At 40.6% G+C, this 25,427-nt stretch overlaps 4 protein-coding genes across 6 annotated transcripts in view; 3 read left to right on the top strand and 1 right to left on the bottom strand.

The window, feature by feature from the left end:
• Atg5 (autophagy protein 5) overlaps positions 1-9,564 on the top strand; it is a 33,862-nt gene extending 24,298 nt beyond the window's left edge. Inside the window, exon 6 of the mRNA XM_070218911.1 lies at positions 9,322-9,564. Coding sequence (XP_070075012.1) covers positions 9,322-9,365 — 44 coding nt within the window. The 3' untranslated portion in view covers positions 9,366-9,564. The remainder of the gene's footprint in view (positions 1-9,321) is intronic.
• Positions 9,565-12,041: 2,477 nt separating this feature from the next.
• Positions 12,042-15,852, top strand: unc-119 (unc-119 lipid binding chaperone). The gene is made up of 5 exons (XM_044394496.2): positions 12,042-12,531; positions 12,632-12,755; positions 13,299-13,987; positions 14,049-14,221; positions 14,895-15,852. The coding sequence occupies exons 3-5, from the start codon at positions 13,464-13,466 to the stop codon at positions 15,011-15,013; spliced, it is 816 nt and encodes a 271-aa protein (XP_044250431.1). The 5' UTR covers positions 12,042-12,531; positions 12,632-12,755; positions 13,299-13,463; the 3' UTR covers positions 15,014-15,852.
• A 413-nt stretch (positions 15,853-16,265) lies between these two features.
• On the bottom strand, positions 16,266-18,330 carry LOC108060284 (sn-1-specific diacylglycerol lipase ABHD11). 2 transcript variants are annotated; one of them, XM_017145924.3, is made up of 5 exons: positions 17,918-18,330; positions 17,686-17,859; positions 16,740-16,969; positions 16,544-16,681; positions 16,266-16,484 (listed from the first exon to the last, which is right to left on the bottom strand). In XM_017145924.3, exons 1-5 carry the CDS (start codon positions 18,185-18,187, stop codon positions 16,346-16,348), a joined length of 951 nt encoding a protein of 316 aa, XP_017001413.2. In that variant the 5' UTR covers positions 18,188-18,330; the 3' UTR covers positions 16,266-16,345. The 2 variants fall into 2 exon arrangements, with proteins under 2 accessions (XP_017001413.2, XP_070075268.1); XM_070219167.1 differs by lacking the exon at positions 17,918-18,330 and adding an exon at positions 17,261-17,297 and having other exon boundaries at positions 17,686-17,780.
• Positions 18,331-18,822: 492 nt separating this feature from the next.
• Positions 18,823-24,875, top strand: LOC108060323 (zinc finger CCCH domain-containing protein 18). 2 transcript variants are annotated; one of them, XM_017145985.3, is made up of 6 exons: positions 18,823-19,079; positions 20,233-21,056; positions 21,600-23,190; positions 23,514-23,666; positions 23,730-23,867; positions 24,201-24,875. In XM_017145985.3, the coding sequence occupies exons 2-6, from the start codon at positions 20,277-20,279 to the stop codon at positions 24,533-24,535; spliced, it is 2,997 nt and encodes a 998-aa protein (XP_017001474.2). In that variant the 5' UTR covers positions 18,823-19,079; positions 20,233-20,276; the 3' UTR covers positions 24,536-24,875. The 2 variants fall into 2 exon arrangements, with proteins under 2 accessions (XP_017001474.2, XP_017001475.2); XM_017145986.3 differs by lacking the exon at positions 18,823-19,079 and adding an exon at positions 19,190-19,610.
• The last annotated feature ends 552 nt before the right edge of the window (positions 24,876-25,427 follow it).

Here is a 25,427-nt window from a genome sequence, read left to right as displayed (position 1 = left end):
AAAAAATAAATTGATCAATAAATGAATTTTTTTTTAATTTTATAGGTTGTTTATTTTTGAGATTCTTCGAATGCTATTTTCGCGACTGCGACAGTGGCCACTAAAAATGAATGACTGTGGCCAAATAAATGAATAAGGAAATTAAATTTTTTTAAAATTTTGTAGGTTGTTTTTTTGAGATACTGTATCTTTGATCCCTTCTTTGGATGCTATTTTCGCGACTGCGACTGTGGCCACAGCGACAGACGAGCGGACGCCTACGTGCCCAGCCAGCAGCAACAGCGACAGCAACAACAACAGCGGACGAAAAGTTGCCTCCGCCGATGCAGCTGTGTGCACAGCGGGCAGTGGGGGAGGGGGGAGCGAGAGAAGTAGTGGGGGCAGGGGAGAGGAACAATCGAAGACTGTGTGGCGCACTCTTGGCAGACAAACTGGCAGGCGGCTCTTCCTCTTCTTCTTCGCTCCAACCCCCCTTTCCCCCTCCCTCTCTATCTCTCTCACTCCCTTTTGCATTCTGCCGCTGCTTCGGCTTCTTTAGCTCCTCTTCGTCTTCTTCTTCCTCTTTCGGCTGCGCCCCAAGCAGCGCAGCATAAAGCGCCACACCATGTGTGAGTGTGAGTGTGAGTTGGCCCCATATGTGTGTGCGATTACGAGTTCACTCTCGCACTCGTGCTCGTTGGTTTTCTCCTGCTCCCGCTCCGCTCTCTCTCTCTCTTCTTCTTCCACTTCACAGCTTTTGTGTGTGTATCTGTGTGTATTTTTAGTACAAAATTGTTGTTTAAACAAACAGGTTTTTTTTACACCGCCAGCCACACATAACTCGTCTGTCGAGCTCTCCCCCATCCCCTCCCCCTCCCCCTCTCTCTTTTCTGCAGCGCCACACTTTGTTGTTGTTGCGCCGTTGTCGATTTTCAATTGGAAAGACAGACAGAGCGGCAGCAATACAAAAAAAGTGAGTGGGAGCGATAGAGAGAGAGATGGGGAGCTTGGCTAATTTAATATGCCAGCCCTGGCGCCATGTTCCATGTTGGCTCTCCAGCCCTGGTTGCTGGGCACAGGAAATAGCGGAGAGATCGCCCCCCACTCTCACGCTCTCTCTCTCTCGTTGACATTCCAGGAGCAAAGCGAAGCCTTCCAGGATCATGATCTTGGCTTTTGCCACGTTAGCAACAACAAAACAACGGCGCCCCAATGTCTGCGTTGGCGGCAGCCAGAGAGAGAGAGAGCGAGAGAGAGCGCCGCACAGTGGCAATCGCAAGGTGTACCAAGCTAATGTTATTTAATTTATTTTCGTATTCACACATTGCGCCCCAACTACACTGCGTTGGAGCGAGATGGCGAATAGAGAAGCGGACGTGGGCAGCAAGCGCCAAAGTGCGAGTGTGTGTGTGTGGGGGTCTGGATGAACGCCAGAGCAGAGAGAATGAATAAGAGGAGAGAGGGGCAGAATGGGGGTGGGGGGCCTGGAGTTGCGTTGCCACACATTCATTTTATGTTCATCCACATTCATCGCTGACGTCGCTCTGTCTGCTCCAAAATGGGAAAGAGAGAGAGGGAGCGCCCAAACAGGTATGTCGTTGAGAGAGGGAGAGCAGGCCGATGAAAAGTGGCAACGTTGCGGCGATCGCCACCAGACAGAATGTCGCCAGTTCTTGCTACGCCGCCAGACACTCTGTCGTCGCTGCCGACGCCTCTGCCACCGCCGCTGCCGCCGTCGACGTCGACGCTTCGGTACAGGCGAAATTCCAAAAGTGGTTTTTTATTTGGGCTCCCCACACCAATTTTGATTCATTACCCCCAACCCCTTGACGGTTTCCCATCGATTCGTTGGAATCCGATTCGAAAATATCTATTTATAGGTATTTCTTTATAAATTTGTTTACAACCCGTTAGTATCATAGCTTAAGCTTAAAAAGTAGTTGGTTTATTTATTATAGTAATATTTAATTTCGATTGTAAGGTGCATTTTTTGGTAATCTTAATTTTACCATTAAAAAAAAATGTTATTTAAAAAGTGGTAGCCTACATTACAGGTTCGAATCTATTGTGTTCTTGTTTCTATTATAAATTCTATATAATCTATGTATGAATTTACTGATAGAAAAAATATAGTAATTGTAAATTCGAAAATATTAAATTCAATTTTAATTTTAGTCATTTTAAAGATCTTAAACTTTTACATTTTAACATAAAAATTTCTTAATAATTTTATTTAAAAAAAGATTATCATATTATAAAGTGAATATTATGGCTTTTTATTTATTTTTTTTATCAGTGTATATAAGCTCGGTTTGAGGTTACTTCTTTAAGAGGTTCGACTGTAGTTTAGGTCCCCTTAGGCCTTTGTTTTTGCGCACATGCTCATGCCACCCTATATATACCCCCATTTATTCATACCTACACACAAACATACACATTTTCGTATATCCCCCTTTGTGGTGCGACCTCGACTTTGGCGAACTGATCGATCGATCGATTGCTATTGCTATTGCTGCACCACCACGTAACCACCGAAGCTCTAAGCACCAACTACTGAGTTTGGAATGTGGTACTCGGTACTTTTCCACTTAAGGGGTATGACTATACCGATGACTATTCTATACTACATGGTATATGGTATACCGTATACTTACATATATAGAAACCCTCTTGATACGAGCCCAAAAGTCCATATTCCATCAATAAATAGCTGTGGCAACCAGATTAAACTGGAAAATGGGAAATGAGTGATATTTATTTGCGAAAATATTACACAATAAAAAACTTAAGACGCGTACTTAGTAATCAGCGATAAGAAATTTTTTTTGAAGTACCCCCTAAATACTTGCGGATTTTTGCAAGCATTCCTAATATTTGAACCCATTTCAAGTCAAGATACAAAGATACAGTTCGTTGGTATATAAGAACCTACTTTGTTGCCCAAATGGATGGAAATAAAGAACCGCCTTATAAGGCCTTATGCCATGCAGTTCTTTTGGGGTCTCTAGATCTATACATACAAATACATATACATATATATCTATATGTAGACGCACGTTCTGAATGAATTTGTGCATTCGCGACGGCCATAATTGCAAACTTTCTGTCCAGTCGACATAAAATTAGCTAAATATGTTTGTTTGTGTGCTATGTATAAAAGTTCTTTCACTTTCACTCGTTTCTGCATTTCCATATTCACCCACTTGCTCCTCCCTCAGTTCAAACTTCCCACTTTGATCAGCAATATTTTCTCGTAATTTCAGCATTTTTAAAGTTTTTTGGGTGTTTTTTTCATTTGCGCGTGTGGGTGGCCAACGATCTTTTTTTGGTAGTGCCCCTCGATCTATTCTACTTGGCTAAAATTTATTATATATTTAAATTTTTGCATAGGTTTGTGGTTTGGTTTATTATTTGATTGATACGCTTTTTGTCTTGGGTTCACTGAAGAACCATATAATAATAGTATATGTAACAAAGTTGGGGTTATAATAATATTACTTAAAAGTCTATGTAATTTTATTTTTAAAGAACTTATAATAATAAGTTTAACTTTTAAGAATTTAAAAGAAGAAGTAATAAAAGGTAATTAATAAAAACTTTTAGCAACTTATAGAATTTTGTTATAATAATAATATTTTTAATGCTATGAATAGTATTCTCAAATAACCTATAATATAAGGTTGACCAGTTTTTTACCAGAAGTTACACATTTCATTAATTTATTATTTAATCAGTTGATCATCTGAAAAAGTCAACAAACTCCACCCATATAATCACTAAAAATATATAAAAAGCATTGTGTAAAGTATGGTAAATCTTCGGTGTCTCCATTTCGAGCTTCTCCCTTTTCATCGGCCTGCACTTTCGTGATCAGTCGGAAAAGTAACTGGCAACGCGTGATCTGGTCGTATGGAGGTTAATTTACATAGTTACGAAACTTGTTTTCACACAGCCATCGATCGTCGATTGTCGATCAAATTGAAGTGAGTGAAGATCGAAGTGCATGGAAGAAATCAGATGTGGAATCCTAAAAAAACAAAACCCTATAGTTGTGCAATTTGAAGAGAAAGAGAGAGAGATAAAGACAGAGAGAGTGCCCAGAGGGGCTTACGAAGTCGGAAGATCAGTAGGTGATCATGTATTAGGAAACTTGTCATCTCTAAACTACAAACTGTGACTCATAGATCCAACTGGTGATCTCTTTTTGGGATGGAATGGTAAGGGTTAATTATAATCCTTGGTTCGAAAAATCTGTGGTACACCGATCTTAACTTTTTGATCGCTTTAAGTTGATAAAGAATCGAGATCATGTAAGTACTGTACTAAACTCATGATAAAGATCTAGGTATTTCAATATTTTGGTAATATAGGTTATTGAAGCTATTCCTTAAATCCATTTCAGGCTTATTACTAAATATTATACTGTGTGGCGTTAGGATGATATAGGGGCGCTTGAAAACTTAAACGCCACTTGATTGAGTTTCGTTGGATTTTTTCCGGGACAAGTGGCTCCCTCGATGAGGCCCAGAGGACATGACCTGCTGCCGGTTGTGGGAAACTCCCAGAGGTCCATCCTTCCAGGGAATGTGAACCTGTGAGGGACCTGAGAACTCAGAACTGAGTTCGAGAACATGTGTCGGTCGGTTGGTTGTCCAGCTTTAAAACTGGGGCTTTCCCGTCCAAACCAAACACACATGTGTGCCTGTATGCCTCTAACTTTGGCTTAAATCGAAGGAGCGAAGGATCGGGTGCGGGTTGTGTTTTGGATTTCCCGTCGGATTAAGCAACTTAGTGCACAATCCATCGCGCTGACCTGCCCGCAGTTTCCTTTCCGTGCAGTTCCGACTCATGCTCGAATATCTTTCACGGGTCAGCTCAGGTCAGTCCGTATCTTTGTCCGTATCTCTGTCCGTCCGTCCGTCCGGCTAATTGTAATCGTGGGAAAAACCAATCAGACGCAACATTCGACCCTGAGCCACTGCCACTTTATTGGGGGGCAATATTAGCGTAATCCACATTTAGGGTTTGTGTCGAAGAAGCCGTAAAGAACTTGGCTTGCGTTTACGGCCGCACCATAAACCTCTACGATTCTCGCATACCTGGCTAGGCATCACCTACCTGCCGCGATCTTTCATGGGCTCTTCGGATTCGGGAATTAATTCGGTCTTTAGTTTAATTCAATGACAGGTTATCAATGGTTTCTTTGACACAAAAAGTTTTCTAAAATTTCTAAAAATATATGTTATAATAAATAGATTTAAACATGTAATTAAGATTTTTAAATATACCAATGAAATTTCCAAGTTCCGAGTTCAACTCCGTTCTAAGATAGAATTTTTTTTTTAATTTTTGTATTCCAAAGAGTGATTGCTAAGGTAATATTTTATACATTTTATTGACACACAGCACTTGTAGTGGCACTTTCGGTTGTCATCCCAGAAATCCTCAGTCGTTTATCATCGCCGTCTAATGATGATGGGTGGAAAATCGGATGATGAATGGATCCATATCCGGTAGCTGGTCAAGATTATTGGATACGTGGTCATGTTTATGCATATCTGGCGATATATTTGGTGATTCAGCTGGGGACATCGCAGGTGGCCATAATTTAGGCGGCGGTATCTCTCGTTTAAAAGTTAAATGAGCCACCGGAGACCTCATTAGATACGCACCCCCCGTCTGTCTATCCATCCATCCATCTATCTATCTATCGAATCCATCTCTCTATCTATCTATATGCATACTTCTAAATCGGCGATGGAACGCGCGTGGCATGAACAAAATCGGCCGAGGAAATCGGTTGAAACAGTAGCCAGCCGACATCGCCACCTGTCCATAAATCGCTCAGACACCGAAAGACCCATGGCATTATAGCATTTATACACAATATAAGCGCGGTGTCGGGAGGGAAACGCACCCGAAATACTAATTATGGGAATGAAATCTATGGGGCGTCATAAATCAAATTCGAATTCCGTTCGCAGGCGTTACATTGGAACCATAGACGTAGAGCACTAGTAGGTTCCATTTTCGGGTTTTTGGTAAGAGAAAGGCTGAGAGATTGCAGATAAGAATCAGTGTGGCATTGCATACCAAAAAAAAAACGAGGATGATTTGTGCCCAAGTGTCCCATGTCAACGGGTCTTCGCATTAGTGAGGTGGAAATAGATACCCTGAACGACCAGGATTGTTTTTTTCCAGTTTTCAAGAACCCCCAGATCTTCGGTTTGATTTGTGACCTTTTATAATGGTGGGGGGACTTAATATTAACCCATCTTCAGTCTCGATAGGAAGTACTTGTCCTTTTGTTTAGAAGATTGAAACTTCCACTTGCTTGATAATAAGATAATAATGATTTATAGACTAAATCCTGGTAAAAAAGAGGAACCTTGAGTTTTTGATCAATTATAATGAATAAATGTAATAAATCCTGGTAAAAAGAGGAACCTTGAGTTTTTGATCAATTATAATGAATAAATGTACATAGCATTTAAGGTAAATTCATTATAAATATTATTCTTAGACTTCAGATTTGTATAATTGTTTTCTAGAATATTTTTAAGATTTTCTAGAATATTTTAAAGATTTTCTATAATATTTTTATATATTATTTGTATAATTACATTAGAAAAATTTGTAAAAGGATGGTAATAGAACCCTTTTTATAGGATGTATATTTTCTATTTTCCTTATAAACTATATAGTTAAATCGATCTAATGTCAAATTCATCTGTCTGCGATGGTTTCATTGTACTATAGATCGTTTTCGTTTTCGGGATCTGCCTGGTGTTTCTACTCGTATCACCCCCTGCTGTTAATGCGCCCCCACCCCCTTAGCACACTTTTCCAGTGCCTACTGTACGCGTGGGACACCCAACTGAGCTTCGGAATGGGGTTTGTTTATAGGGCCGGGGTCAACTATCTATGTAAATCCAATATTTGGAGTCTGATAACGCGTGTACAATCCACATATGGGGCATAAAGCATGCTGCAAATGCAGCGGGCGGTGGTTTGTGGGTGGCTTGGGAGGAGGTGCTTTGTTCGAGGCGAGGTGGAAAAATAAAAGTTTATTCCTTGGCAGGGCATACAAATAAACTTTTTTTTCGGGCCTGCTCGCGGACAGACATTATGTGCGCATTATTTTGAATATATGTAGATAAATTATTTCGGAATATTTATGTACGTCTTTTGTTTGTATGTCTTTTGGTTCGAATTTATGCGTGTGGCTTTCAAGTTTTTGAATGCATTTGCAGCTTTTTCGGGTTTTTTTCTTGAAAGTAAATGTTTATGTTAATGGATGTTTTTTTTTGAGTTGAAATATTTCTTTTAAGGTCTATAAAAAGGCAATTTTAAATGTAGAAAATTCCATTATTTTATATTTTTTTGAACTTTTTCGATTCTAATTTAATTCTTTTTTTTTAACTAAAAAATACTTAAAGTATACAGTATTAGTGGTACTATTTTTAATTTAATTATTTCTGAAATAGTAAGTTTTTTTTTAGCTTAAATACGAAGATATTTATTTGTACGATTCCAGTTTCATATTAGTGTATGTACATAATTCCAGTTTTCTTTGTTTTTTTATGGCATTCCCTGTAAAGTCTGATTGTTATAATAAGTTCTGGCAGTAGTATCACAGAATTCAGGCAATTAAAGCACTCCGGGACTTGAGCACCGGGTTTCCTTTTCCTCCTGAAGGTCAGAGTTTCGAAAGGGAGCACGAGCAACCCTTTCAAAAGGTAAAGTTCATGCTCTACGCTCTACGAAGGTAATGCCCACTGTACGTGTGACTGTGAGTGTTTGGTCTTTCGTTTGGTTTTGGGTTTGGGTTTCGTTTTTGGGATACCTACAATCCGACAGTTCCAACAGTCCTACAATAATGCACTCACCAACACCAACGCCAGCCCATCGAGAATCCATATCAGCACGGAGGAACAATAACAAAACGCCGCAATAACAAAACATTCGTGCCCCGGACAAACGGACAAATGGACAAGCGGACAAACGGAACGGACGGAAAGTTCAGACATACACACTGGCACACCTACGTTCTTAGAGCCACAGTGGGGGGTGGGAAAATAGCACCTTCCTAACTTGTTTGTGTAAAGTGCAAAGAAACTACAAATAACATTTAATAAATGGGCTTCCTTAAAATTAATGATTTTAAAAGTTTTAAAATGTAAGAACAACTTTTTGCCATAGTTACAGGAAAAATCGATTAAGAAAAATTTCATGATTTTTCATCCAAAAAAAAAAGGATTTTTGGTCATAAAAATTGAAATAATGATCCAAATATGGAATGTCATACCTTGCTGAACTCGTAATAAAATCCCCAATCGATCTGCATTTAAACCTGGAAATTTTTAATTTTTGCCAATTTTTGCAAAAAATTATGATCAAATGTCATCAAAAATGTGAAAATTGGCGAAAATTTTATTTTTCCAAAATCACACGGAAAGTTTACTGATATTAATTATTAGGTTGATAGCTGCTCAAAACAGTACGCATTTTTGATTTGGGACCATTTTTAACCAAGTTACAGCAAAAAATCGATAAAGAAAAATTTTCAAATTATACCAAAAATTAAAATCCTGACACTAAAAAATAAATGTATATCATTTGGGTGCTATTTTCGTGAGCTGCGCTGTATGTTCGCACACACTGACGCCAAACAATCGGAGACGGAGGTGGCAGAGGCGTCGACGCCGGCGTTGGCAGCGACGCGGGCAGCGGCGTCGGCAGAGTCAGGCCAGACAGTCTGTCGCCAGAAAAATCCGCACTCACACACGCAAGCGCTGCACTCACACACACACACGTGCACTGGGAGAAACTGGAGGTGGGGAGAAGGGTTGGCTGAGGAGGAGGTGGGGGAGTGGGCAGTGGAGGCGTCGACGGCGGCGTCGCTGCCCACTGTTGTTGTATCTCGGTTGAGAAATCGCTCGAAAAAGCGAAGCGCAAAGCAAAGCAAAATTCCATTTAGATTATGCTCTGTGGCTCCTCTGCTTCTTCTTCACGATGCACTGAGAAAAACTGAAATTCCTTGTGACATTTCATTCGGTTAGCTAAGAATACACAGAAAAAAAGGGGCCGAAAATTTTATTTTCTATTTATTAAAACTCAAAAATATTACCTGATGTAAATTAATAATTAATTAAACTTAAACATTTTTGGAAAAAATTCAGAAAGCTACAAAATATAAAAGTAATTTTAAAATTAAAACTAGTTGGTAATAATAAAACTAAAGCTCAAAAATGGTATAAATCTGACTTTTTGAGACTTAATTGTATAAATTCTAGACATATTTAGGTAAATTTTTTCTCATTTTATGTTATTTTTTTCCAGAATTTTCTGCAGTGTATTCTTCGATTTGTTGCTGGCGGTTTTGACGAACTGAACGCGCTGCTTGGGAGGTGTTACCCTATAGAGAATGCACAAACACACATCCACTCGCAATGAACCCCAGAAATACACACACCACTCGATGTGGAGTGTGTGTGCGAGTGAGGTGTGCCGGTGTGAGTGCAGTGTGCATTGCATCGCCAGACCGTCCGGCGCGCATAACGTCATCGGCATTTGGAACAGCGACAGAGGCGTCCCATTTAAGGGGGGTCGTAGAAAAAATACCCATTTTTCTATTTTTGTAATATATCCCTATTGAAAAGGACTTCCAATCTCCAATATCTGCTCCAAAAAGTATGCAATACTTTTTAAAAATTTTAAATAAATTTAAAAAATTTCTGAACATTTTTTTTTTTTAAACTGTATTTTTTATTTTTAGGTTGACAAATCAAAAAATATATTTAAAAAAAATAGTATCAAATTATTACAATAAAACACCTATCCCCCTTCTCAAGCGCGCCCCTGTTCCCCCACTCGAGTACGAATTTTATCGCCCACGATTTTTGGTTGTTGTTGCTCTACTGTTTGCTTTCGATACCCAGGCACACACACACACATACCCACCTCAAAGTACACAGGGGGTACTTGAGTTCTATGGTTCAAAAAACCCCTACCCCACTGTGCGGGTACCGTCCATGAAACAAATAAAAATATTCAAACAAATTCTCCCTAACTAACAATCGAACGCCAAGTTTCATTTGCCATGTCAATGCAAATGTATAATTTTGGAAAGTTTGATAGGTATGAAAGATTAGAAACTACCGATTGTTCTAATAAATTCAGGATATAAGTTGTACTATAAATTAAAAGGTTAACCCTCAAATTTATGGTAAACTTAAAATGATCCTTTTAGAAGAATTTCCAAAAGTAATTATAATTATTTTTTAAACCCCTTTAAATGACCACCTGTTGTAATCATTAAAACTTCGCTTCCAAAATCTTGCATCTTCTGGAAATAAAGATTTTTAACTAAAATGAAACCGAATCCTGCTTATGGCATTTCCACTGATTCAAAAGATGGATTATCCTGCGAATTCCTTGGATCTTTCTCGACCCTTTCGGCCTGTCAGATGGCATATTCCTCAGGTGCCCGTCTGTCTGCGGATTTTATGTGAGTTTTGGGGATAAATCAAGTGAGAGGCGGCGGTCCAGAGGGGGGCGGAAGGGGAAGGGGGTCAGTTTTGGAGAACTCCAGTCCAAACTGTACTAAAGATAGAGTCGAACACGTTCCCAGTGCACACAGATACACACCAATACCAGAGTACAAAAAAAAAGAAGGAGAAAAAAAATACAGGAAACGCGGACGCCAATGGAGAAAACAGAAATCCAGGGGCGGGGGCCGGAGGACAGCAGCGGACGGGGATAAGTGCATATGTGGCCCCTGAAACTTAACACTTCTTTGGCTCCGGCTGCGAATATTAAAATACCCACTTAAGGCCAACAATAACAGCAGCAAGAAGCAGAGAAAATGTGAAAAAGAGGAGCTAGAATTGAACTCAAGTAGTTTCCTCTCACACAGAAAATAAATTTGTTTTTTTCAATTGTAAAAAAAATTTAATTTGAAAAAAATTCAATATAAAAGTTAAGTTTTTAATTTTATCACAGAAAATATCACCTTCTTATATTTTAAAATATATATTACAGTGTTATTATTTAATACATAAATATTTAATAATATTTATTATTTAAAGAATGTATTAACTTTCTAAATGGTAGTTTCAATTATTTCATATATAAACGAGATTTTTTCCAGTGCATAAACATGATCTGGCATTGGCGCCCGACCGTCTGAATATGGAAATCGAAATGGGTTCGGTATGGTATGGTATGGTATGGCATGATATGGTCTGCTGTATATGGGATATGGATAGGACACTTGAGTTTTGGCCCGGACTTATCCTTATCCTAGGGAAGAGCAAGAGGAGAGGAAAGGAAACCCATCCACTCGAAGGGGCGCTCGGCGGCACTTGAGAAAAATGGAGAAGCAGCCTGCAGACTGCATGGATATTAACTAATTGCCGGCCACAAAAGTGCTAGGGAAGCGATCGACACGCCATTTAACACATTCAACACGCTCCAAAAGTGTTTCTCTTTCGAGTTTATTCTGTACTCAATGGTATTTTCAGGATATTACATCTTAAAAAATTTTTTTTTTATAAAAATATAAATAAGAAAAATATTTTGAATACAATGATTGTAAAATATTTTAAACTAAAAGCCTTAGTTTCTGTTTTTTATCTGATCTTAAAAAAAAATTTAATGAACCCAAAGTATAAATAAACTAACTAACTGATTTATGAATGTGTAAACAATTAATGTTTAATTGCCTAAAGAAAATATTATTATATTATCTAAATATATATGTGCATTTATATTTATTTGGTTTTACTTTCGTACTTTTTAAAAAGTGCGCCAAAAGTGTCACCACACTTTCTGTAGAATAATCTTATCATTTCATTAGCCCAAAACAAATGTTTAACTTGAGAACATAAATTGATAATTATACTATAAATTACAGGGGTGAAATAAATAAAATCTTCAAACTTTCTTTATTTTTTTTTAATAATTTAAACATTGCGCCAACAGTGTGACCCCTCCAAATAGTAATAATGTGAAGCCCCCTACTAAGTGGCAACGCTGGTCCTAAGGGTTTTTTTGCCAACGCCAAAACGGTCACACCTCGGGGAGGAAAAAAAGGTGCAATGTTTAACGTTATTTAAATGTGCTAAGTGGAGTTGCATTGCAGACGACAACAACAGAAACAAGAGCAGTGTGAAATGCCGGCACAATTGATTTAATTGATTCAATCGGGCAGCGCAGCGGCAGAGCAGCAACAACAAGAACAACAAACATAAACTAAGCTCCACATATACAGACACACATACACACGGATACAAGGCCCTAATACAAAGGACGAAAAACAAACGGAAAAGGGAAAAATAAACACAAAGGAAAAAAGGAGAGGAGGAGGAAAAAGGAAAAGCAGCTTTTCCTGAAATTGGGTCGCGCCTTGCAAGCTTCATTTGTTGTCGTTGCTGGTGATTTTCATTCCCTTTGTTGTTGTTGTGTGTGTGTGCATTTGTTGTTGTTTTTGTTGTTGCTGTTGCTGGCAGCTAAATGTTATGGCAACACTTGCAACTTGCATTTGTGTGGGTGAGTAGTATTGTTTTTTTTTTTGGGTGCATTTATAAAATTTTCTGCGTTTTTTCTTGATTTTCCTCTATCAACTTGTGTGTTTTCCTTTTTGTTCAAGAGTGAGGAGTGGAAAGCGAAAGGATAATACCAAGAGAATCGGGGAAGTCGGACGGAAGCCTTATATTTCCACCAGAAAATCCTGGCACACTTTATGGCATTTCTACGCTTGTGTGTGTGTGTGGGTGAGTCTATTATTTTTTACTTAATTTTTTTTATTTTTAATAAATTTTAGATATTCTTTAGTTAAAATCCTTTTTAACTAATTTTGTATTTCATTTATTTAGCGAAACTTCTATGTTTTATTTTTCTTCTTAAATTTAGTTTTGTTTTTGTCTGCATGTTAAATTTAAAGTAGACTTTAAATTCTGATTTTTCATATATTTTCAAAGTTTAAACCGTACTTTAAACTAAAATATTTTAATTAGTTAAATTTCCGTAATTTTTTATTACATTTTTTTAACGTAACTTGTATGGTTTTTTTATATTTATTTTAAAATGGACTTTAAACTCTGATTTTTCAAACGTTTTAAAAGTTCGTTTTTACTAGACTTATTGTTAAATGGAAAATAATATTTTTTAATATTAACTGTATTTTTTTTAAAGCTAAATATAAAAATATATTTCTAAAATATTATTTACCTGAAGACTATATAAAAATTTAAGTTTTTTTCCACTCAATATAATAATTTATATATTTGTATATTTTTTATGAATTTCATTTTCAGAGTGAGCCAGCGGAGTAGCTTGAAAGCTAGACGATACAGTCACTGCTACAGCCAGCCAGTCAGGAGCCTTAATCTCCACCAGAAACTGTTCAGCTCCCCGGAAACCCGAGTCCGGAAAACCCAGATACCCGTATACACAATAAATACCACCAATCCGCGTGCAAAATGAGTGTGGTGGGCAAGCAACTGAATCCCGTGCAATCCTCCAGTGCAGCTGCCGTTGCCGCATCGTCCTCCGCGGCCGCAGGATCCTCGTCGTCGTCGGCGGGCAGCGGAGCGGAGGCCAACGGAGGCAGCGGAGGAGCCGCGGGAGCTGCCGCCTCGGGTGGCGGCGGCGGCGGAGGCGCCTCCAATGACTCCAAACGCAGCGCGGAGCCATCGAGCGTCAGTCCCGACGAGGTGCTCCACCTGACCAAGATCACGGACGACTATCTCTGCTCCGCCAATGCAAATGTGTTCGAGATCGACTTTACGCGGTTCAAGATCCGCGACCTGGAGAGCGGAGCCGTGCTCTTCGAGATCGCCAAGCCGCCGAGCGAGCAATATCCCGATGGACTGTCCGTGGAGGAGACCATGCTGGCGGCAGCCGAGGAACTGTCGCTGGAGGACACTGCCGATCCGAATGCCGGACGCTATGTGCGCTATCAGTTCACGCCGGCATTTCTCAACCTCAAAACAGTGGGAGCCACGTGGGTTGCCTTGCATTTTTTCTATTTAATCTATATCTTAATTGATCTCTTTCTATTTCAGTGTGGAATTCACTGTGGGCAGCCAGCCTGTGAACAATTTCCGCATGATCGAACGCCACTTCTTCCGCGATCGCCTGCTAAAGACCTTCGACTTTGAGTTCGGCTACTGCATTCCATATTCGAAGAACACGTGCGAGCACATCTACGAGTTTCCTAACCTTCCACCCGACCTAGGTGAGCCATCTTTACATAATCGGGGCCCAGCCAGCAGCCAAGTGGAAGTGGCTGCCAAAAGTTTGAGGGGTTTGTGGGTCAAGGTCGCTTTCGTTTCGTGCCTGCAAGTTTGTCAGTTTACTTTGAATTTATCTATCTATAAATAGTATTTTAATATGAGGCAATTTATAGACAGTACACTGAGGCTTTTTATTTCCGAATTTACGTTTTTATTTTAGATTTTTATCTCAATCCGTTGAGGTTTATTTTTGCTACTTCCCTTTTTTCGACCATACTTTTATATATTAGTTTGAATTGATTGTGGAAAAAGATTGCAGAATATAGCACACTTTTGTGGGCTTTTTTTCGTATTTCTTTAGCCATCTATATTTGTTTCATATTTATTTAAATCAAATTTCAATATTATTCAAATATATATATTCAAAAATATATTAAAAATATAAATCCTACACTTAATACATTTTATAAAATAATTTTTAACTAACAAAAATGTAAAATAAATTTCTATTAATTAATTATTTTTTTACTCTATGAAACTTGTTAATAATGTAGAAATACAATTAAATAGGTATTTTTTTTATCATATTCAAGAGGGAAAAAATATATTTGAATAATTATTTACCAAACTATCAATGATAATCTCTAATATCTGTATTTATTTTCATATTTTCAGTGGCTGAGATGATATCGAGCCCCTTTGAGACGCGCTCGGACAGCTTTTACTTTGTGGAAAACCGACTCGTCATGCACAACAAAGCCGACTACGCCTACGATGGCGGCATTATAGTCTAAATACCCAACTAAAGTGGAACTAAAACTAGAGCAAAACTAATAACTAAAGAACTAAAAACTACAAATGCTGTGAGACAAAATCAATGACTTGTCACACACACAAAACAAAACACACACACGAAACACTTGAAAACACCCACTAAAAACTCAAATTGAAAATGGAAAAATGAAAAAATGATTAATGAAAATCAAGAATCACACTCACAACACATCGAATCGAATCGAGGAATATTGTCACAGCCATTTTAGCCTTAGCACAAGAGTTTTACCCACCATTCCTGTTTGATGTATTTAGCAAGGATAATGACTCCTGTACACACACACCAACACAACAACAACAACAAACAAACAAACACACACTGAAGCACGCGGACTGTGTTCATTTATCAATGATTTCAACTTTGACTATATAATTTTAAGTGCAATGTGATTTCCCCTGATTTATATCTGTATTTATACACATTTATTTATTCCTAATAATTAAGTACACTCACACACTCCCAACAAGAAACATACATATATATATATATATATTATATATAAATACATACGTATACACACACGAAACCAAAGAAAATTTCGGAAAAATTGAGAAAAACACTTGCCGTCAATTTTTGTATGCAGCATACGATGATCAGGCGAGATCTATCAGCTTCTTCATGGCATTTTTTTTTTCGTGTCTGTGTATGTATATTTTTAAAGAAATGAAAAGAAAAGAAAAAAACCAGATGAGAGAACAAAAAATGGAATTCTGAAAAATCTAAAGAATCTAACGATCACACGCCGAACAAGAATGATAAATTAAATTACATTTTAAATGTACATACACCACTACAAAACTTGAAGTTTTCAAAGGGGGGTTTGATGCTCCAAGTTGACGTCATTTCAGTTGCATTGCGTGACTAAAAGTACTTGGAAATGCAGCTACAGTAAGTATTCGGTAGGGAATATATCATTAGTTTTAATGAGACGTATTTAGGTATTTTTAAATAACCGTTCAAATAATATTAGATATTTATATCATTTTTGTAGGATAAATAATAAAACCACTAAGCTTTTGGATTTATCTTTCACAAGTTATTAACTAAATCTGAATATTAATTGTTATAAAATTCTATATAATTTTTCTTTTTCTAAGAATCTAAGACCCAGAATTAAATCACCTTATAAGGCTGTTGCCATCCCGCTCTTATTGGTGAAAATTCTAGATCGGTAGAGATCTTTAAAAAGAACCCCTTCCCATGAAAACTCATTTTATTAACATTTTTAATTTAGCTAAAGTCTATCTATTATTGACTCCTTTGTACAATTGGCTAACATATCGAATTTGGTCTAATCAGATCTGTTCAGGAACTCGCTGACTAATGTAAGGAACTCTTGAGGCTGCTCGAAATGCACCAGATGCCCGGCTTCCAGCCAGTGGATCTCCGAATTGGGGAACATCTCCACAATCTGCGGCCACTGTTCGCGTCTTAAAGTGTAGAAATATGATAGTATTTAGGATTGGGATTATAATTTATTAAGCTTTACCTCATGTAAGGTGACCGCGATCCGCAGATAAAAGTGGTGGGTCCCGTGTACGGCGGCAGTTTCTCCAGATTGCTTTGGTAATTATCGAAGCGGGTGAGGAAATCTCGAAGTACCCGGGCATTGCAGGCCCATGAGAATCTAAAGGGGTTTATCTCTTTAAATCGGTTCAAATATAATATTTTATTTCTAAACTTACACCCCCGTCTTTGGATCCTTTCGGAGATTCAGCATGATAAAGTCCACGGTCTCGTCCTCGGTGGCCTTTAGTAGTTTTTCCCTTGCGATTTTCCGGCCCTCGGACATGGACAGTGTCGGTGAGAGATCCAAAGAGACCATCGCATCGAAGATTTGCGTCATCTCTCCAGTGGAACGGGGCACGCTTATGGGCGATATATCCACCACTATTAAGCGCTCCACCAACTCGGGCTGAAATTGGAGAAATAAAGATTGTATTATGGTAAAATATTTAATAGTAATAATATTTATTATAAAATAATCCAACCACCAATCAAGGAAAAGTATTAACAACATTAAATTGAAGTAACAGTAATATATTTAAATGTACTAACTATATTAAAGTGTTGTCCGTATTTAATTTTAAAGAATAAAGATAAAAAGAGAGGAATTTACGAAAAGTGTAGACTTATCTTGTTACTTTTCTATTTATTACAATAAATCTACGGTTTTTTTTTATTTATAAGAATATTTTAAACAAACCTTGGGTATTGTTTTAGAATAAAATCCTGCAGTCATCCTAGGTAAATAACAATAAAATATTTTATAAATACAATTTTAGCAATATTTAATATCATATTATTTAATGAGAGGGAATACTTTAAGTAAAGCTTTACGAAAGAATTGATATTTGAACGTTTTCTGAACAGTATTATATTCCTTTCATTACCTTTTAGTTAAACTTTAAAATATTTCATAATATATTATTGTATTACATATGAAGGTTCTGTTCTATTCATAACATTTTTTGATATAATTACAGTTTCTTTATATAATTTCAATTACAAATTTTTAATTCTTAGGTATGTTTTGGGAACCTATCATTTGAACAATATTACTTATCATCCTGGGCCCATATATCCCAATATTCCCAGGTGAATAGCTATGGAACCCCTTGAGATACTCACATATTTCCGGGCGAAGTACATCATGGACCTGCCACCCATGCTGTGTCCCAAGCAGGCGGCCTTCGGGTGCTGCCGCTGCTCCAGAAACAGACGCACATCCTCGCTCATCGCCCTCGAAGTGTGGACACTCGAATGGGGACTCTCGCCATGATTCCGGCAATCCATGGCATAGACCTAGGGAATATAATATAGGGTAATCTCTGGGTAATATAATAATCCCCTGATGACCCACCTTCCTGGGCACTTTCCGCACCAGAGCCTTGCTGATCCCCCGCCAATTTTGCTTGGAACCGAAGAGTCCATGGTAGGTGACCAGTGGTGGCCTCGTTTCCGGCCCCTCACCCGTGTACACGTCGAAGCTGAGCTGCACGGGTTCCGGGGATTCCGAGGAGTACTCCCTCTGCGCCAGGACCTTGGCCCCCAGAGGAGGACAGGCGGCAGGAGAAAGGAGCTTTCCCGCGGGAAAGGAAAGTAAACGTAACGATTTCGTCAGGCGCTGCATCCTGCAGGAATCACCCTGTGGGCCAGTGTGTACACACCCCAACCGGCGGGAATAACTCAGTGGACAGTGGTGGGGCCGCCAAGGGGGATTCACTTTCCTCCTTCAGTTGCGTAATTAAAATTAAATTCTTGGAAATTCGTTAATTTCAGACATTGTGCCAATTGTAGAGTAGAGTCAAATTGATCGGTGTGTTGCTTTTTCAATTATTTACTATTTCTAGGCAATTATCAGTGGCGTAGTTTAGTCAACAAATAAATTTGGTAATAATAAAAATAAAAATTGCTTTATAAATGACAATTACTGTATTTGAATAAATATTACAAAATTTTTAGCTCAATATTTTTTAAGAAAATAGTCGAAATTTTTTATATTTTTATTTTCTATATCCCAGCGCTACAAGTGCAAAACGTGTAAAATGTTAAGGATTTCAAAAATATACTTAAAACGTTTTAGAAAAATACTTGGCTTTATTTTATGGCACTTTTTTAAACTACAGGTAATATTTTTTATTAAATTTTTATTGAAATTTAAATTTGTAACCCCCAACGACGCCCATGCCTGCCAAGTGGCAACGCTGGCGCCATGCTCCGGGCTTATTTAGGGTATTTCCTGCCAACGGCATTGCCCGCCACGCCGCGCACGGCCACACCAGACGAACAGCCGCCATATTTTCACCATTTTTTTTCGAGACAGAGGTTATTCTTTAACTCATAATCGCAGCCAGAGCATTTTCCGCAGCCCCACAAAGCCAACTTGCAGGTAAACCAGCCGCCAAGAAGCCGGGAAAAGGGGCTTTTCAGTCCACCGACTAAAAAGGGGGAAAGCGCGGCGCTGACGTCGGCAGAGGCAGCGCAGCGGCGCTCTCGCTCGCACCCACACGACTCAAACATAGGTAAGCAGCAACAACAAATCGAGCATATTGCTAAAACCAGACCAACAAATTGATATATTTTCAAGTATTCTATTTTTCCCCTCCAAAAAAAAATCGTAAATGAAAACTGAAAAAGAAAAGTACAAAGTTAAGTTCAAAACGTAACACAGTAACCAGTAAACAGTAAAAGTCGAAAGTCAGTAAGTGAAAAAGTGGTTCAAGTTGTTAAGTAAATCCAATTTCGGTCGCGAAAAGTGCGCAAAAGTCCGCAAAAATGCAAGTCTGCAAAAAATCCAAATAATTAACTCTCTCCTGTGTGTGCGTCTCTGTGTGTGTGTGTGTGCGTGTCCTTAACTGTGTGTGTGAGGGGGAGAGAGCGCGAGAATAGAAAGAATTTTTCCAATTGCTCACTCTCTCTCTCTCGCTCTCTGTTGTCTCTCTCGTTCGCGTCAAGAAAATTAATCAAAAATAAAATACAAAAAAAAAACACAGTAGCACACACACAATATAATCAATAAATTAAAAAGATAAATGCTAATAAAAGAAATGAAGGTAAGAACCCCACTAAAAGTTAACAGCAACAAAAAAAAAAACTTATCGATCAAAACTTTTATTCTCCCTCTCATTCCCACTCAAAAAAAAAAATGATACCAACATCGATTGTTATGCCCCATCGCGTTATCGGAGCAGTCGAAAGACTATCGGCATTTGTTGGGGGGTTTTTCGCCCTTGACCTTGGTTTTCCCTTCTTTGGTCGCCTATCGTTATTTTGTTATCGAAGCTATTTGATCACAACGATTTCGATTTCGATTTATGTAATATTTTTCCCAATTTAAGGGTTATATGGATAGGAAACCACGTGGTATGATATGATTATGTATCAAAACAGACAATAGGGTCAAAGAGTTATGTTTTAAATATTTCTCCAATAAATTTTTGATTTTATAGAACCCAGTATTGTAGCTTGTCCGCTTGATCAACCGGTAATTAACCAGAAAAAAGCCTCCAACAAATGATCGACCTGCTCCACTAGTTTTCTTGCCCCGGCTGTAACTCCCCCCCCCATCAAGACGACTTGGTGGTTTACAACTATCGTCTAAGATTTGCCCAGGGTGTTGAGTAGGTACCGCCATGCCAGCCCAACTAATCGCCTATCCCTTCGAATCTCCTCCAGAAACGCCAAGGAACGAGTTGCCCGCACCGGCGTAAGGCGAACCCATGGTCCTCGACATGGAATCGGACGATTCTCGTGCCAGTTCCCCGTCCAATTCCTCGGAGTCGCGTTCCAATTCGCCCACCAACGACAAGGAGGACGAGGAGATGGCTCCGGAACAGGAACAGGCCGAGGAAGCTGGTGGTGGTCCCACTCTAGACCGATCGGTTCGAGCCGCCTCCACCAGCAGCTCATCGTCCAACTCCAGCTCCAGTTCGAGTCGCAGCGAGCTGTCCAAAAAGCAGAAGAAGAGCTCCAGCAGCAGCAGCGGCAGTGGCAGTGGCAGCAGCTCCTCCAGTGGCTCCTCCAGCGAGGATGAGCCCGATCAGGAGCAGCAGCAGCAGCTCCGATTGCCCGAACAGCAGCAGCAGCAGCAGGAGGAGGAGCCGCTTCCCGAACCTGCCGAAACGGATCCCGAATCCTCGGTAGCCGCAGCGCCCGCGGAGCCAGAGCAGCCAGGCTCGCCGAGCGCCAAATCGCAGCCCAGCTCGTTCCTCTCCTCCGTTCGCAGCCGGAGCAACAGTCCCCAGCTGTACAATCAGGCCGCCGTCGATCTGAACATCAGCCACGAGGATCTGAGCGATGTCAGCGACATCGAGGCGGACGAGAAGCGGGCGCCGTCCAAGAATTCGCTGCATCCGGCGGACGAGGACGAGGACGGGGCCATCTCCAATGACTCGCTGCCCGCCGTTGGCGAGGAGGAGGAGGATGAGTTGGCCAAGCAGAACGGCAAGGCAGCCAGCGGGGAAGAGGGCAAGGAGAAGAAGGGCTCCAAGGAGGCCAAGGTGAGCTTTATTTTGATACTATTTTATTTGTTTATACTAGAGCCCTACGTGAATCATTCAATTTTTGTTTTATCATCATATCAATTCAATTCCATGTGAAATAATTTAAATGTTTTGCTAATTAATTTTGAATTGAATGAATGTATGAATAATTTTATGAAAATACAAAATATTTTCTGAATTTTTTTTTGCTTTCTTTTAAGAACAAAAAGTAGAAAATTCTAAAAAAAATCAATTTTAACTGCTTAGAAAATAAAATTTAAGGCAGATTTAATCACAAAATTATGGCCCTTTCTTCTTCAAAAGAAATTGTCGTTTGAATTAGTTCGAAATTAATGCCAGTCATTCTATCAATTCAATTAAACTCAAAATTCAAATTCATTCAATTCTATTAAACTTAAAAATTTAAATTATTTAAATTCTATTAAACTCAAAATTCTAATTAATTCATTTATATAAAACAAAAAATTCAAAATAATCATTGAATCCATTCATGCAGAGCTGAAGTTTATATACAAAATTAAATGTGATTTTATATTCCAGTCCGACGAAGCCTCCAATGGGCGTGGCCCCTCGTCCGCCTTGGAGGAGGATCTGGTGAAGACGCACGACGACGACGCCTTGGACTTCGAGGCGGAGGAGGGCGAGTGTCCGGAGCCGCTGAAGGAGCCTCCATCGTCGGAGAGCAAAGCCAACGAAACAAGATCGAAAGATAACGACGACGACGAAGATGATGATGATGGAGAGGTGGACTGCGATGAAGACGACGAGGCCAAGCGAAAGGGCAACGGCAGCCTGGAGGAGGGCGAGGAGGCCAAGGACAAGACGGCGTCGGCGGACAAGCGGAAAAAGGACGAGGAGGAGCTGGAGGAGGGCGAGGTGTCCGACGAGGACGAGAAGCGGCCCGAGGAGACGGAACCGAAGCCCGTGTGTCGCTTCTACACGCGCGGCCAGTGCACCTGGGGCATGAGCTGTCGCTTCCTGCATCCCGGCGTCACGGACAAGGGCAACTACACGATGTTCGAGAGCCTGGTGCGTTCGGTGCCCATGCAGGGCGGTTCCTCCGGCGCCGGTGCCTCCGGAGCGGGCTCCTCAAGTGCCGCCGCATCGAGGGCCGCAGCGAGTGCCTATAGTTCCCATGCCGCGGCGGCGGCCGACTATCATGACTATCGAAACGAGCGGCCACCGCTGCACCATCGACCGGCGCTCCTCCATGCGCCCAGTATTTACGGCGGCGGCGTTGCCCACGCCGTCCACGATGCCCGGCCGCTGCTGCCGTCCGACGGCGGACCCGTGGTGGTGGAGAACGCCTGGGAGCGCGGCCTGCGCACCGCCAAGGAGATGATGCGCAAGGCTAACAAGCGCAAGGAGCAGGACATGGACTTTGAGGACAAGAAGATGAACCTAACGCTGTCGCCGGATGAACTGGAGAAGGACTCGTACTACCTCAAGGATCGGGGCGGCAGCAGTGCCCGCTCGCCGCCGCCGCCGTCGTCGTCCTCGTCGTCGGTGATGCGCGAACAGCAGCCACTCAATCCGCTCAGCCTGCCGATGTCCATGCATCCGCATGCCGTCGTCGCACACGGCAATCCTCGCACCCTCCTGCCGCCCGTGTACTCGCTGTACGGCGGACCACCGCCGCCTGATCGGTACGGCCGATCTCAGTATATGCCGCCGCCGCAGTACGAGGATGTGGATGCGTACGGAAGGATGGCGAGATATCGCGAGCTGCCGCCCCATCGGATGCCGCACTACGAGGACGATCGAAGGTCGCGGCCAACGCGCGAGGTGATCGTCCAGAGGGTAGAGGCAGCCGGCGGGCGAGGGGATGAGTGGAGCGATCCCTGGATGCGATCCAAGTCGATTGGAAGGGGATCGTACGATCGGGACGATCGCCGGCGCAGGGACAGGCGCAGCTACAGCAGCAACTCGTCGTACTCCACCTCGAACAGCTCGCAGAGCGACTCCAGTTCGGATTCGTCGCGATCGAGCAGTCCGTCGGACCACAAGCGGCGCTACGGCGGCAGTTCGCACAAGCTGGCCGCCGCCGCCGCCTCGGCTTCCTCGCGCCGGCATGGCGGTCGGACGGCCCGGTCGCCCAGCCAAATACCGCGCCGCCCCAGGCACTCTTCCAGTGAGTAATATATGGGTTATTCCCTTGCTAATTGTAAAAAACTTGTGTTATTAACATGTTAAAGTGTTAAGTTCAAAAAAAGTTATTAACATGAGTGTAAAAAATTGTAGCTTACATATGTTAGAAACATAAATAACACAAACAAAATACACAGTGTGTAAAAAACACGTCGTGTTAATAACACATTGTGTAAAATACATAAGAGAGATGTGTGTGTTAACAATTATTTTTCACATTTTAACACTACAATTTTACACGTTTTTAAGATGTGTGTTAAATTCCGAACTCAGCTAGAAACTAAACTCTTATATTTGTACTTACAGAGGGCAGCCTTTCGCCTTCGTACAAGCGACCCGCTCTGGACAAGCGCGGCGTAGGCCTCAGTCCCGCCTCCAAGCGCAAGAAGCTCTCTTCGCCGGCACCCAAGAAGTTTGACAAGTTGCGGCGACGTCGCAGTTCCAGTACATCCGACTCAGGTGAGAGGTTTCAGCCGCCTTTTATTATCTATATAATCCAATTTGGTTGTAAATTCTTGACAGACTCATCGGATACCTCGTACTCCGAATCGGAATCGGGCTCCTCGTCGTCGGACAGCTCGTCGGGATCAAGGGATACGCCCCAGAAGCGAGTGAGAGCCACCGACAAGGCGCTCAACGAGCGCAAGCTTATTAAAAAGCGTAAGGAATAAATTTTATATATCTTTATTTTATAGTTTTAAAGAAAACATATTTGTTTTAACTTCAGAAATAGTTTTTCTTCATCAAAATATTTAAATAGATTTTTTTATAAGGTTTAAATAGTTATTTCTGACTTGTATATAATCTATATGTGATAAGAAACCATTGTAGTTTATGGGAAAACCCGTTTTATTGTTGGTATTAGTCAGAATCTTTGTATTTGTTGATACAGCTGTTTAATTAACATTGTCATGTACGCAATAGTAACAGTTTTTTAAATTATTATATTATTTTGGCATTAAAACCTAATTAATTCTAACTAATTCTCCACAGCTGCTGAACAAGCAACCAAGAAGCGTTCGCCTATTTCCATTGAGATTAAGAAAACGTCGAACATGGTGGGTGTTTCGGCGCTGGCCTCACCCAACAACTCAGCCGACTCCGACAAGGAGAAGGAGCACGGCAACGGCAATGGCAAGGACAGCAAGGACAAGGAGCACAGCAGCAAGGATGGCAAGGATAAGGAGGGCAAGGAGAAGGATGGCAAGGACAAGGACAAGGATGGCGGGAAGGATAAGGATGGCAAGAAGTCGCGGCGAGAGGAGCTGCTGAAGCAGCTGCGCGCCGTCGAGGATGCGATCGCCAAGAAGCGCTCCAAGTTAAACTGATCCTTCCTCCTCCTCTTTGTTACCCAGCACTACCCACAGACGATCCCCAAACCCCAAACAGTCGACCCAACCACAGCCGGAAGATCATCGGTCGGCATCAATCAATACTTAGAAGTTACGCAACATTCGCATCGTATTCGATATTGCCTTGGCCTGTCTGCTGCAGCCACTCGATTGCAATACAATTCAATGCATTTAGGTTTAACAATCATTATGTCCTTTCGCAAATCCCCCTTCCCCTTTCCACCGCCCTGACTACCGCCAATAATGGAGCATTAAATACTATGTTTATAATAGTCTATAAATAAAAGCCAACACTAATATTGAGAACTATTCTTTTCGACTGAAGAACTTGAATGTAAATTATTTGGTTTACAAGCGGGTTTAATTTAGGTGGATATTATTATGATATTGTGATTATGATATTATATTATGATATGATATTATGAAATAATTATGAGATTAAGAGTTAATTAAGAGTTTTCCGAAATTTTTCAAAAGGCTTAATATTAAAGTATACAAGATATACCTTAAATTTTTAATATTATTGTAGAATTAAAACTACTCTCAAATTTTAGGTAATTTAAATTTTGACTGGATTCCAAGGGTTCGGAAAGATGGACCCCCATACCATCGAAAAACCTGCCCATCTGCGTAGAATTTTTCCCATAGATTGGACAATTTCCCCGACCAGTGTGTGCGTGTGTGTGGGTGTGTGTGTAATGCGTAGCAATTCCGCGCAGTGTGGGTGGGGAAAAACCTATTTAGATGACGAATCACAGAAATTTGGCCTCATCAATGTCTGTGGTTCAGTTCAGGGATTCAGGGATCGGAGGAGTGCGTGTGAGTGTATTACATTTCAGGGTTTCATTTTTTATACATGCACATATAT

This window comes from Drosophila takahashii, chromosome X, assembly GCF_030179915.1.
Source record: "Drosophila takahashii strain IR98-3 E-12201 chromosome X, DtakHiC1v2, whole genome shotgun sequence".
NCBI classification, from domain to species: Eukaryota; Metazoa; Arthropoda; class Insecta; order Diptera; family Drosophilidae; genus Drosophila; species Drosophila takahashii.
This window is presented reverse-complemented; position numbering and strand designations above follow the sequence as displayed.

Excerpts from the sequence above, each read along its gene's own strand:
- LOC108060323 (XM_017145985.3), top strand. The coding sequence starts at position 20,277 with ATGGTCCTCGACATGGAATCGGACGATTCTCGTGCCAGTTCCCCGTCC. Across the intron at positions 21,057-21,599 it reads AGGGCTCCAAGGAGGCCAAG|TCCGACGAAGCCTCCAATGG; the intron begins GTGAGCTTTATT and ends TTTATATTCCAG. Across the intron at positions 23,667-23,729 it reads TTCCAGTACATCCGACTCAG|ACTCATCGGATACCTCGTAC; the intron begins GTGAGAGGTTTC and ends AATTCTTGACAG.
- unc-119 (XM_044394496.2), top strand. The coding sequence starts at position 13,464 with ATGAGTGTGGTGGGCAAGCAACTGAATCCCGTGCAATCCTCCAGTGCA. Across the intron at positions 13,988-14,048 it reads CTCAAAACAGTGGGAGCCAC|TGTGGAATTCACTGTGGGCA; the intron begins GTGGGTTGCCTT and ends TTTCTATTTCAG. Across the intron at positions 14,222-14,894 it reads TAACCTTCCACCCGACCTAG|TGGCTGAGATGATATCGAGC; the intron begins GTGAGCCATCTT and ends TCATATTTTCAG.
- LOC108060284 (XM_017145924.3), bottom strand. The coding sequence starts at position 18,187 with ATGCAGCGCCTGACGAAATCGTTACGTTTACTTTCCTTTCCCGCGGGA. Across the intron at positions 16,970-17,685 it reads TGTACTTCGCCCGGAAATAT|CCCGAGTTGGTGGAGCGCTT; the intron begins GTGAGTATCTCA and ends CTCCAATTTCAG. Across the intron at positions 16,682-16,739 it reads AAGGATCCAAAGACGGGGGT|ATTCTCATGGGCCTGCAATG; the intron begins GTAAGTTTAGAA and ends AAACCCCTTTAG.